The 14,195-nt window shown below is 33.6% G+C and overlaps 1 protein-coding gene across 4 annotated transcripts in view; it reads left to right on the top strand.

The window, feature by feature from the left end:
* NR3C2 (nuclear receptor subfamily 3 group C member 2) overlaps positions 1–14,195 on the top strand; it is a 169,978-nt gene that overhangs the window by 75,690 nt on the left and 80,093 nt on the right. For 3 of the 4 annotated variants that reach the window (XM_070949067.1, XM_070949068.1, XM_070949070.1), the window contains exon 3: positions 13,984–14,135. In XM_070949067.1, coding sequence (XP_070805168.1) covers positions 13,984–14,135 — 152 coding nt within the window. The remainder of the gene's footprint in view (positions 1–13,983; positions 14,136–14,195) is intronic. The other variant, XM_070949069.1, reaches the window with a different exon arrangement.

Genomic DNA, 14,195 nt, shown 5'->3' with positions numbered 1-14,195 from the left:
TTGATATTAACCTGATTCTTTATTAAAAAAAAAACAACAAAATATGTACATTGAACCATAGTCTCTATCAGATGTTCTTGGTGGTTGCAGAGATGTTTTAAACTTTCTTCAGATTTCTGGATTTTTAAATTTTTAAATTGTTTTTAATTAATAACACACAAAAAAGAGTAAAACACAAAAAGTATTAGTGTCTGTGATATAGTGTCAAAGAGAAATAACTTTAAAAGTGCCAACTGTGCCACTGTGCCAACACAGCTCCTGGAATTGAAGAACCCTATATAAATTTTCTTTAAAAAAAGAATTTATTTTCTGAAAATATTTCCCAGATGTGTAAACTAGAATTCCTCTCAGAATATAAATTAATCAAAATCGAATAACATCCATTTTGAGAGTATTCACCTTTCCCAAAGGACAAGGTTTAATGAGTCTTCTATCTATCAATATCTGAAAAAATCTCTCTTTATATTTTACTTTTATTACATTTATTAACTTAGTTATATCCTTTGGTATATACATACCTAAATATTTAATGGATTCAGTACAAGTGTGGAATTGATATTCCTTAAATGGATGCATATTCCAATTTTTACCTATTGGCATTAATTCCAGTTGAATGACTTAATAGTGTTTCCATCAAAACTGGAATAGTATTAAAATTAAATTAAAAAATGTTGTCAAATATAATCAATTGTGGTTATCTGAGTTATCTACTATTACAGAGATCTCTCTGTATTGTGTAGTAGCACAAGTTAAGGGTACCACTATCAGATATTAAAAAATAATGGTGAAGGTGGACATCCTTATTATTCAATTCCTCTGAATAATGGAAAAATACAAACAGCATGCCATTAACAGATACTTTAGATGTGTGTGACTCATATAGTATCTTAATCCATTTTGTGAATTCCAAAGAAAATCCAAATCTATTTACTACGGTAAGCATGAACCGTTAATGTATTTTGTCAAAGGCTTTTTCAGTTATCTAATGATAAGATTACAAATTGATCTTTATTTAAGTCTATTAGATCTACAACTAATCTGATATTACCTGCTGCATGTCTAGTTTTTTTGATCATTCTTAATAACAAACAACATCATTTGCTGTATCTGTTCACTAACCATATACTCTAGTTTCTCTTCAGATCATATAAATCTTTTGCCTTTTCAATTTATGGCTTTTCAAAATTTATTCATCATAACTGATAGTGACCTATATACTGTACAAAATATTTTGTGTTAAAATGGTTTGAATATGAAAGCTTTGTATAACCAAAGTGACTTTCCAAGATAAACCTAGTTTATTAGATTGTGGTTTATTACCTTTTCAGCTGGCCACAAATTAAAGGCTTGTCCAAAAGCAAAGGCTTGTTTTCTAATTTTCATTATGATATAATGTTTTCTTTTGTTTTTCTATGCAATAATTTTATCTTTAGCACTGTATGGCAATGGTGTTAAGAAACTCAATGAATTTCAACTATGTGTTAGAAAACTGATAGATTCAAGTTGTGAACTTTTCTAGTTCAGTCTTGACAATTCTGTCAAGGCAAATTTGAACTTTGTCAGTACTTGTCATCACTTTAGGTTATATGCCCCAAACCTTTGCTGTTTTGGTGATTTAAACTCCAGTCAGATACATGGCCAACATATTTAATGGTAATTTTGAGCCTGTTATATTCCCTAGGAGTTGGATTTATTAAATATTTTATAATGTGTTGAATATAATTATTTTTCATACTCCTAGTGTGTGTGTGTGTGTGTGTGTGTGTGTGTGTGAAATGTATATATGTACACTTTATCTGTAGTTGTCAAGATATGTTATTGAAATCAGTAGGTAAATGTAATAAATCAATCAGTCCTTGTCAATGGCTAGAATTACATTAAAAAAAATAAAGATTAAAACTTATAAAATGAAAAGTATAACCAAATAATCAATATGATTGTTTACAGTGAACTATATAAAAATTGGGTTTGCTATTCCACCAAAATAAAACATTTGGGCCATTTTTAAATTTAGAATTTTTGGAAACAAAAATTTGATTCTGTTGATTTTTAACTAAAATCATTTACATTTTTATTTAAATATAAGATCCATTTTTTTTATTATTTAAGTTGATAATTTTTTGAAAAGCACCCAATATTTTGAAATGAGTCTATTATAGCAGTCTTCCAATATTTGTGAAAAGAGGGAGTTGATCTATTCTCCAAAGTACTTGAGGGCAGGATAAGAAGTAACTAGAGTAGAAGAATCAAACTAGAATAAAGAGATATTTTCTGACAGTGAAAACAATTAATCAGTGAAATGGCTTATCTCCAGAAATTGTGGGCGCTCCATCATTGGAAATTTTCAAGAAGAGATTGGATAACCATTTGTCTGACATAATACAAAGCATCCTGCTTGAGCAGGTGGCTGGACTAAAAGACCTTCAAGGTCCCTTCCAACCCTGTTATTTTACGTTCTAATATTTGTTGGCTGCAGTTGAACCATTTAAACTGAGTTATTCATAAGGGCAAGTATGTGTAAGGCTTTTGATTCCAATATATTATACTGAATCAATTGTGCTTACACTACTGAAAATTCACACCATAATTCATGCTGTATACTATAAAATGTACTGCAATACAATTAATCTCCAGAGGGAATCCCATAGGAATTGGTGGAACTGAGTATATTCTTTAATTGCATCGAAGAATTACATGTATGTTGTGTTTTACTTCTCTGCCATGAATCATAAATACGACATCTTATTTTCATCTTGTAAAACGTAATTGTGGCACGAATGACGGAGAATATACAATTTCCAGGATAATGTTGTAGGATCCAATTTGAGTTTGTCTGTCAATAATTCTGTCAGCTGAAATGCTCCATGGTAACATTTCTATTATGTCACTGTTCTGTTACTTATAATGTACACTATTCTCATTATTTGGATAGAGCTGCCTACTTATTATTAGTTCAATTTATATGCCGCCCTTCTCCGAAGACTCAGGGCGGCTTACAATGCACTTATAGCAATAGCCTTCATTCTTTTGTATATACCTGCTTATTAGGGCTTTTGGCCCCCCCATAAGCAGTGTTTCTATAAAGTCAGCTTATTGCCCCCACAATCCGGGTCCTCAATTTACCTACCTCGGAAGGATGGAAGGCTGAGTCAACCTTGAGCCTGGTGAGATTTGAACTCGCACTAATTGCAGGCAGCTGGCAGCTAAGTGCTACATAAGAGCAGTCTGCTGCACCACCAAGGCTCTTCAAATTACTTGTTCAAATTAAGTTTGGGATAGATGTTCCTTTTTAATTCATTAACCTGGTCTATGGCCTTGAGTTATTGGAAAGGGTAAGTAAAGGAAAAATAATTGCAGTTACATAGCACAGTATATACTATGACCTATGTTACCTTCAGAAAAAGCACGGGTGGTAAGTCTGTCTGCCAAACTGAATGTAACTTTTTTTTTTTCTGTTGAATTATAAGAACATGAACTATATGCAGTTATTCGGGTCAATATTTGGGCAATCATTTAAAGGATTTAAGTATCTTTGTTTTAACGAATCATAAAAATACTGAAGGGTTAGGGTTAGGGTTTTAAACTACTGGGCATTCATAATTTGAAAGGTTTATAATAATGGCAAAAATAGAAATGTTGTTTAAAAACTGCTATTTGTTTACCTCATTTATATTCTAGTCACTTTGAAATAAATCTGGAAGCTCCCCAAAGTTAAATAATTATAAATAAAACATTGAAAGCCATAAATAAAATAGTATACATTTAGAAAGAGTTTTTTTTTTTTTTACAAAATAAAGGCTATATCAGGTATTTCTTAGTATTCTTAAGCTTTTTGAAAGAACAGATTTCTCAACTGTCTTGAATATTAACAATATTGCAGACATCCAGGTTTTTGGGAAAAGAGGCCTGAATTTGGCCAATACCTGTTTCTCTGCTCCCAGAATCCCCCCTCCCCTCAGAATGAAGCTTATTCCTTTCAACCTATATTTCTGTATAAAATAGGATAGACAGATTCTAGTTGAAAGTGATACATTGGGTAACCCAGATCCGAGTCATATAGATAAGATAATATCTTGAACTAGTTTTCGCAAATCAATGTGTTGCTACACTATTGAAATAATTCTTACCTGCACGTGGGCTGCTTCAGTATGCACCAACTGCAATTTGGTGGTAATTTTCAAAGGCAGTCATAAGTAGGGTATTACTTATGACTTATTACTTACTTAATTACTTATTACAAGGTTCTCTAGCTTGTCTCTGCATCCAGTCACTTGAGGTAATAGCTAGTATTTAATTCAATCCTTGAAATTATAATTGTTGAAGTTCTTGAAAACTTGGAGGGCAAAGGTCCAATAGAGTAATTTTCTCAGCATTCGTTGCCCAATCAGATCTCATCAACATATTCAAATCTGGTGTTTCTCAATATTAATTTGTGAAGGAACATAATCTTATTGCAAACAGTCTTGGCATTGAATTCTTACATCAAGGCCACCAATATACAGTACCCAGGACCTGAGAATGAAGCAGGCGGACTGCATTGCTTCTTTCTCAAACTTTAACTGGCAGATGTAGCATCTTGAAATAATTTCATAAATCTCTCCAGGAATAGAAATTGTTCTGTATGATTATGAGGATAATACTCTCTCTACCTTTATAAAAATGTATTTTTAATTTTAGAGATTATTAAAAAGAGGGTCCCAAATATTTGAGGTTCATAATTATTTGGTTTCAAATTGAAATTGATCAGCTCAACATTTTTCAGTTGGAAAACATTCCATCTTCTCCAGTCTGCTATTTTCATTGGCTGAGTTGTAATTATATGAGCTGTAGCTTAGGGTATCTTTGGTGTTTTCAAAAATGAGAAATGTTATACATGTACTTTAAATAATAAATAAACATCAGACTTCAATATATGTTCCATGAACACAATCACTGAACAATTAGAGAAAGCCTCTTGAGTACAAGGTCACACTTTACATAAAAAGCCTTGAGAATTTTAGAAACTCCAATTTACACATTATCTTCATTTACAAAATCTTTTTTAGGCTCCGCCTAAATTCTGTACATTGTCTAAGTTATGGACAAAAACGTTTAACTTTTGGCCTTTGAAACTGATAAAAAAGCCATTTTCAGTAAGCTGAAAAAGGTGGGTGGTGGAAGGAAGAGAACACTACGGGTGCTTTTTTTTAAAAAAAAATGTTATCTAAGAGAAAATTTAGATCTCATTTAACAACTTGGTTTTAATTCCAGATCAAGAGTTGAGTGCACTTGTCACTATCTAAAACTTTTCACAAACCTTTTTAAGTTTTCTTACTCTGTGTGTGTGTGTGTGTGTGTGTGTGTGTGTGTGTGTGTTGGGTTGCCCCCGGTTTGTACAGGTTCTATAGAACCGGTAGTAAAACCGGTGGGAGGCTCCGCCCACTGACCCTGATGTTATCAAAATGCTTCTGCGGTTGCGCAGAAGAGCACGTGTGTGAGCAAAGCGAGCGAGCGCGCGCGGCCCCATTTGAACCAGTAGTAAAGGTAAGTAGAACCCACCCCTGGTATGTGTGTGTATACACATCCATCCATTCATCTGACCATAACATATAGATGCTCACAATACACACACAGACAGCATATTTAAAAAGAAATAAGGAAGAGTATAATCTATAAAGCAACAGGAGAGCACCATTAGGTGCTTAATTGAATGTGAATTGGCATTTTATAATAACAGTAAAATGATAGATTTGCTGTTATGAACAGAAGGTTTCATCTGACTGCCAAAGATGAAAGATCAGCTATGTAAAATTTCATGGGTTTAGAAATTGAAAGTTGTGTATTATGCAAATTTCTTGCTAGAAACTATTATTTCCTACCTAGCCAGGAAATTGGAGAGAATACATTTAAGGGAAATAATATTCTGTGTTTGATCTCTGACTTCCCACTGTTGCCCATTTTAAGGCATGGCACAGCTCTTCCAGATAACTCAGTTTATGTAGTAATCTAAATTAGCTTTGAAGATTGGAAATTGGGGAACATGTGAAGGTTCTACACTGCAATCAGAGCCATTTTTAGTCTTAGAAGATGAAACCGGGTCTCTGGTTATTTCTGTTCTTAAAACCCATATGATTGCAATGTAAGTGAGGGAAATAAATTATGTGTCATGCAGTAAGGAAAAAGACAGGAAAATTTTTCCCTTTTCCCTTGTTTAGTTAGTCTGGTGAATAACTGTAATTTGTATATAGTTTGAAATATTTTGGTTGTGAATTACATACACTTTCAATAAAATTAAATAACAACGTCTATTTACTAACCTGTGAAAATCTATGCATCGCTCTGTTCATTTCATTTTGCTCCATATCAAATTATTTCTTTTTGTTCATTTGTCACCTAAGTATGCAAATTTGCCAGGCTGTGAGTTTCCTCACATTCTTTGCATTTATTAATTACTGTTACCGATGTAGAGAATTAAAACTCATAATTATTCATTTAGGTTTATACAACAAACAGTAATTTTAACAAGTTTGTTTAGTAATTTGGACTCAAAAGCAAGAATTCCAGGTATGTATTACTTCATGGTTCAAAATTTAAAGGAACAAAATGTTGTTGAAAGTAAAATGGAAAGACAAAAATATGCTTTCTGTTAGATTGTCCAAGTTACAGTTTTATAGCATTGTACACAGTGGTGAACTGCTGCTGGTTCAGATTGGTTCAGGCAAACCAGTAGTTCTGACCTGGGCTGACCCCGCCCACCTGCCCTGGCCCTATCACATCCTATATCAGTAATGGCTAACCTTTTCCGGACTGAGTGCCCAAAGCGTGCGTGAACTCCCAAAATGCAATGTGCATGTGGCCCCTGCGCATGCCCCCCATTCATGCATGTGGCCCTGCCACATGTGCCCTGCCCCCACATGCTCCCCACCCCCTGCATGTGCCCCACCCCTGCATGTGCCCCACCACCCCACACATGCACGTGTGGCCCCACACATGCAGCCCACCCCCCATGCATATGCAGCAGAGACCCAAAGACCAGATGGCCGACGGGAAGCGCACGCACATGCGTGGTGGAGCCAAGCTGGGGCAACAGCTCATGTGCCCACAGAGAGGGCTTTGTGTGCCACAGGTTCGCCACCACGTCCTATATAATTGATGCCACGCACATTCACATTTTTGGTTCCAGGCAAACCGTTGTTACAACTGGCAACAGCCCACCCCTGACCGTATATGATAGTTATAGTTATTCACCTTCTAAAAATATGGGCAATTGATGACCTTGAGGAGAAAAATACAAAGTACTATATAAAATTCATGCCTATCACAATACTATTAGACTATTGTAACTCATTATTTCTTAAACACACATGCAACTTCATTTGATTGACTACTACCACCAATAGCCTCCCACCGGCCAGTACGCTCTCATAGAGAGGGACTCCTCTGGCTGCCGTCAGCCAAACAATGTTGGCTGGCGACCCCTAGGGGGAGAGCCTTCTCTGTGGGGGCACCTACCGTCTGGAATGAGCTCCCCCCAGAGATACGGAGGATCCCGGATCTGTGCACCTTCCGCCGCGCTGTGAAGACTCTTTTATTCCATCAAGCAGGCTTGGCCTAATCTCCTCCCTCTTTTAATATATAAATTTTAAATCTGTTCTTAAATTATTGGGGTGTTTTAATTTGTCTGGGCCAAAAAATGATTTAATTCGATTTTAACTGGTTTTTTAAATTTTTGTATTTATGTATCTTATTGCTTGGCTGTTCACCGCCCTGAGTCCTTCGGGAGTAGGGCGGTATACAAATCAAATAAATAAAAAAAAATAAATAATAAATAAATTTTTAACTCATTTAATACTTAGAGTCACTGTTAATTCAATAAGCCTTCTCTGACTTCTTCATATGGCCTTGCTCCCATAAATAAGCTACTATAAGTATCTCATATAGCAAATAATTAAAAATTTCTTTAATACTGTTTTTACTGTTAACTATGTTGAAAGTAAATATATAGAGAGGCATTAGGCTAATTGAAAATACTGACAATGCAGTTCATGGTCGGCATCACTTGGGAAATACTTTTTTTTTTATACACTAGAAGCAATGCTATTCAGTTGAAGTCTTCCGTAGTATTTATTTCTTTTCTAAATATGTTATCACACACTGTTTATGTACATGTACTTTATATATGGGGAAATGTGCTTTGTTCATAAATGTTTTAGCTGTCGAACAACACACAGACACACACATATACATATATACATATATATAGGGACGCAGTGACTCAGTGGCTAAGATGCTGAGCTTGTCGATCGAAAGAAATCCCTAGTGCCGCGTAACGAGGTGAGCTCCCGTTACTTGTCCCAGCTTCTGCCAACCTAGCAGTTCGAAAGCATGTAAAAAATGCAAGTAGAAAAATAGGGACCACCTTTGAGGGGAAGGTAACAGCGTTCCGTGTACCTTTGGCGTTTAGTTATGCTGGACACATGACCACAGAGATGTTTTCGGACAGCACTGGCTCTTCGGCTTTGTAACGGAGATGAGCACCTCTTCCTAGAGTCGGAAACGACTAGCACATATGTGCGAGGGGAACCTTTACCTTTATACATATATACATACATACATACATACATACATACATATTACTGCTTCTTTTTTAATTGACAATGGCCCATAAATAAATATAGTAATGCTAGAAGTAATACTCATAATATACCAAATTACCTATACCTAATTATTTATGCAATAGAAGACTTCAATAGGTTTCTGATATTGAATAGTTTTTATTTGCGCTTTATCTAAAGACTTATATAGGAATTGAACACAGAAACAGTTGTATATTTTTATTGCCACTATCAAACTACATGCTTTGATTGTGATACAGTATAAGGGTGCCCTTTGATATTCTGTTCCAGTGGCTTTTGTCTGAAATGTTATTTGACCTAGTAAAATTAGAGAAAGTAGAATTGCAAATTTGTTGCTTGAAACAAGTATGAGAGCATATTTAATGACAGTCAGTTAGATTACTTGAATTGAGTCCGTCCTATTAAATAAAACATTTGCTTACTTCTACAATGTATTTATTTATTGAATTAATTTGCCTCCCTTCCTCTAATGAAACAGCTCTAGGTGGCTTCCAACATTAAAATTATTAAGGTTTTATGATGCAAATGACATAATTTACTTATACGATGGAACTACTAACTTGTGTCCTTTGAGTGATGATGTCATGATATCCACATGAAGCATTTAATGTGATTTTGGCTTTTTAGCGTACATCAGCATGCATGTTATGGCAATCCATAATAAATGTACAAATATGTTAGACTGAGTGCCACAGATTAAGACAGCAAGACAGGGTGAGTGGCATTATTACTAGTGGCAGATTAATGCATCAAATGCAGTTTATTCAAAATGCCAGAGAAACGACATGCATGTTAAAACCCAAAGACATTGATATTTGTGACGTGATCTAGGATAAAATACCTGATCAATTGTTGGCTGGCCTCATTCAGTGTAACTATAAATTATTTGACAGTAAACTGCTTATGATTAGTCTATAATAAAGAATCTATAACTGGAGTCAAAGAACTAAGAAAAATGGAGCTTTGGGCTAATATTTTTTGAACAGCAGTCATATATCAAATAATTTCTTTGTTGAATAATATGATTTGCTTTTTAAAAAGAGAAGCAAAGATTGGAAAGAGAAAGAGAAGAGAGGGAAGGAGCAAGGGGGAAAACACAAAGAATAACAAGAAACACCAGGAAAGTAAAGACAAGTAGATAGGAAGAAAAATGGAGCAGGAATGATGTTATCTATATCTCATAGAATAGTCCTGGTTTGGTTTATTATGGTTTGATAGATAAGACACAGTTGAACAAATCCATAATTATACTAACGATTTTCAAATTATACAGTGATTTGCAAATTATAATAACAGACTCAGCAAACTACACTGTGCCAAAACCAAGCAGCCTATCTCATAGTTTAATACAATATGTTAATTCTTTCAGTGATATAACCTTAATAGACCACAGTAAGCCACAAAAGGTTTCTGTTTAGTTTAATTGTAATTTATTGTCTGAGCCCATCACTTGTGATTTCTAAACTCTTGCTTATGTTTTAGTGTTCTGTTTTGAACACATCAGTGACAGGTTAAAGATAGCCTTATTCTTTCCCAAAGAAAATTTAGAATTTTCTTTCAGTAACACCTATTAATTGGAATACTTCTAATCTTGGCATACAAGAATAGAATATTCTTAAAAAGAAAAAGAAAGAAATGGGAACAGATAGCTGTTGAAATGACTAGTTGAATTTAAACCTATTTTATAAGGACTAATTTTTCCCCCTTTTCCTGCATCTGTCTATTTCTTTTCATCTCTTCATCTTTACCCAGTTTGGCTTTTCCCTACCTCCAATCATGCTCTTCTGTTTTCTACTTCTGCTCAGTGGAGAAAGGGGAATATGTATTTCCCCTTTCTTATGTAAGTGATTCATGTCTGTGAAATAAAAGTTCTGTAGTTTTTGGAAAACAGAAATGCATTTAAAGACTCCCAGATTATAGTCACTTTCAAAAGCTATGCTTGAAACATTTCAGTTCTTTCTCTGCCCTCCAATTATTTATGCTATTAGCTGGTTTTGTTTTGTTTTTTACTCCAACATAATTGAATCCTAGGATTGCTTTTTGTGGAAAGAGGAAAAATGTTATTAGGAGCAGGATTCAAATCAGAGAAAGATACCTATTGAGCTTTTGAAATGCCCGATTAAGGAAAACAAATTAACCAGCCTGATCCAAATGTGCTTGGACACTTTTCTTTTTGTTAAAGCTGTAGCTTTAAGTATTACTGGAAAGGTTGAGTCTTAGACATGAGGGTAAAAGCATATTCTCTAAGAATGAATGAATGAAAGGAAGAAAGGAAGGAAGGAAGGAAAGAAAGAAAGAAAGAAAGAAAGAAAGAAAGAAAGAAAGAAAGAAAGAAAGAAAGAAAGAAAGAGGAAACGTCCAATGGAAGCATGGTGAGCTAAACAAATCTCTGTGGGTAATAACCACAATAAAGACCAAAGAACTGATGACTGGACCAGTTCTTTGTTATTTATTAGGATAAGGGCAGAACAGGAGATTGCCAACATGTGTCTCAGATGGTGGCTTCTCTTGAGGATACTGCAGGATAACAGTTAACAGCAGGGAACAAAAGTATTAATCATCAAGTTCATAACTACTTCTGGGACATTAAGGGACACTAAATTTGCTAACTTTGCTTCTAATATTGGAAAATAGCTTATTTAAATATCTTAAGGCTATTAAAAGTTTTAAATGACAATTACTGGAGACTATTTACTACAAAATTACTGGAGATTACTAAATTACTACAAAATTACAATTTACTAAAAAAAATATTGGAGTCTATGATTTTATTCATAAACAAAAGAAAAATGAAGTATATTTGTAAGAAGTTAAAGAATTTGAAATAAACAGCAAAAAGCTAAATAAAGTTTTGAATTAAGAAAGTTAATTAATTAAGAGGTTAGGCATAAATGTTGAAACTTTTACAATAAGATTTTGGAATTAGTTATATAAAATAAGCAGCCTTTTATAAGAACCAGAATTATTTTTGACTATTGCAAGTCATAGCAGAGATAAGAGAACTTATGACTTAAATTGGATATAGAGGGAAATAAAGTGCAAGCAAAAAAGTAAAAAAAAACTGCTTGCCTTTGTGATTAGTATTTACAAAATGACACAAAATATATAACATTTTGAAATATTAAAGGAAATCTTCAGATAAATTATTAGCAGCAAAAGCAATAATGATATCTGATTCTATAGATAGTCTGTGTTTAAAAGATGTTAATAAAGGAGTGACAGATGTGAAACAAATTTTACTTGTTATAAAAATAATCAGAAATATTGGATTTTTAAAAAAATCTGGATTACAAAACACACATGCTATTAAAACTGGAAATAAAAATAATTTTTAAAGAAGTACATTTCAAAAATAAAGAAGAGCCAAGAGAACCACCTTTTAAGGGCTTTCTTTTGGATTACACACACACAAAAAAACCATGTCTAAGGCTTGGAAGTTAAAGGCATGGACAATATCCTAGACCACAGGTGTCAAATTTGCGGCCTGCGGCTCTGATGCATCACATGCTGGCCACATCCACCCCATTTTAGTGAAGGGGGGAAAGTTGTGATACATTATGTGATGACAACGTGACGCCATGAGTTTGACACCCCTCTCCTAGGCAATGACTTTCTAATTATAAAAAAGGTCTCCTAAAGCCTTGAAGAAGTTTTTGAAGTTGGAAAAAGAAAGACAATGTCAACATGAATTAAAGATTAGTTAGAAGTAAAAGAAGAATATGAAGTTGGCTAGTTTGATCAAGGTTAAAATAAAGCTCTGGTAACCCTTTATAGATTTTTTTGCACACCAGGACTAAAAAGTTGATGATGCATGTTTTTGCCTGTGGGAAGAAGAGATACTTGTTGTAACTTTATAAGGAATAAAGATTTATTTTTATTTTTTTATGTAATAAAGACTTTTTATTTTTATTTTTTCTTTGCACTTTTTATTCTATCTCTTTTCTTCTTCTGAGTTTAATTTGCATTCCTTTTTACTATTGTATTTAACATTTTTAATAATAAATAAACAAAAAGAATGAAAGAAAGATCTATTTACTAACTGTCCAAGGTCTTTCTTAATATACTTTGACTTTTTCTCTTGTATTCTAAAATAGGCAGTATAGGGTAAAACTGCTGCCCTGGAATTAGGATTGAGAGCATTAAGAGGCTCTCACTGTGACTTCAGCTGGCAGCAGACTTCAGCCTCCTGATAGGCCAGAATAGAGTTGGAATATACATGTTGTTTGAACTTAGGTATTGTGATATGTGAATCATATTCATATCTATGTCTTACTATGTGTGAACCCAACCAATAGTGGTTTAGCATGTCATTTATCTTTCTTTCAAAATAGTTCATAAAGTAAATAAATTTTTATTTGTGCAACTTTTAAGCTCTCAGAAAATAAAAAAATAAACATGACACTTTTAATGATCCATGCCTCCTTAAATAAATTCTCATTTTGCCCTTAGGACAAAGATTTTTTTTTTTAATATGCTGAATCATTGGGTTATATCACAATATTAAAATAAGGATTTGACTTTTGAGCAGGTATGTTATATATATATATAATCAGCCCATATATTAAGGATGCCAGGGTATTTATTAAGGGATAATAAAATTTCTATTACTGACGTTAACAGAAATTGCAACAATTCAATTCCTTGTGAGAAAAACTGAAAAAATAAGAATATATCTGGAGAATATATGAAGATAAAATGTTATGGGTCTACTTATAGATTTTTAATTGGGCCTAAGAGTAATGGATATTCTTTAAAAAAATGCCTTTGTTCAGCAATCCTTAAAATGTTCTACTCTGAAATAATATCCATTCAGTCTATTCTGATAATTGCCAAAACCAACCTCCCAAAATCTTGGCATCTATTGGATATTTAAATATATTTGATCCTTATAAAAATATTTCCCTGTTTTTTGTGTTATCTTTTTCTTAATGCATAGCCTACTATAAAAGAGTAAATGCATTTTTGATAGATTACTACCATATTTCCCTGAAAAAAAGACCCTGTCTTATATTTTTTTGAACCCTGAAATAAGTGCTTGGCCTTATTGCCATGCGCTCAAAAGCTCAATTCGGCTTATTATCAGGGGATGTCTTATTTTGGGGAATATGATCAAATAAACCTAGATTCTAAGGGAGGGTTGGTAGATAAAAAATTTTCACATTGTGTCAGTGGGTATTTTAAAGCACAAAATTAAATATATAAAGAACAGCCCAGTTACACACATATTGCTAAAAGAAATGAATTTTTAATTTTTTTAAAAAAAGGTTGAGGTAAAGCCTCAAAATTATGGAATTAGAAATTGAATAACAAAATGGAATTTGTATCAAGTGAATTTTATATTCATGAGTCCTATTATATTTCTCCCTAGTTCATCATTGAGAAATGTTTCAACTGGATCTTCAAGACCTTCTAAAGTGTGTTTGGTGTGTGGAGATGAAGCATCCGGATGCCATTATGGAGTAGTGACATGTGGCAGTTGCAAAGTCTTCTTTAAGAGAGCAGTGGAAGGTAAATCCTCATGTGGGTCCCAATTTTATATTTTTTTCTGATATAATTATATAGAATTTCATTGCCTTTAAC

Source organism: Pituophis catenifer, unplaced genomic scaffold (assembly GCF_029215685.1).
Source record: "Pituophis catenifer annectens isolate HBS135680 unplaced genomic scaffold, rPitCat1.0.hap2 SCAF_8, whole genome shotgun sequence".
In the NCBI taxonomy this organism is placed as follows: domain Eukaryota; kingdom Metazoa; phylum Chordata; class Lepidosauria; order Squamata; family Colubridae; genus Pituophis; species Pituophis catenifer.
This window is presented reverse-complemented; position numbering and strand designations above follow the sequence as displayed.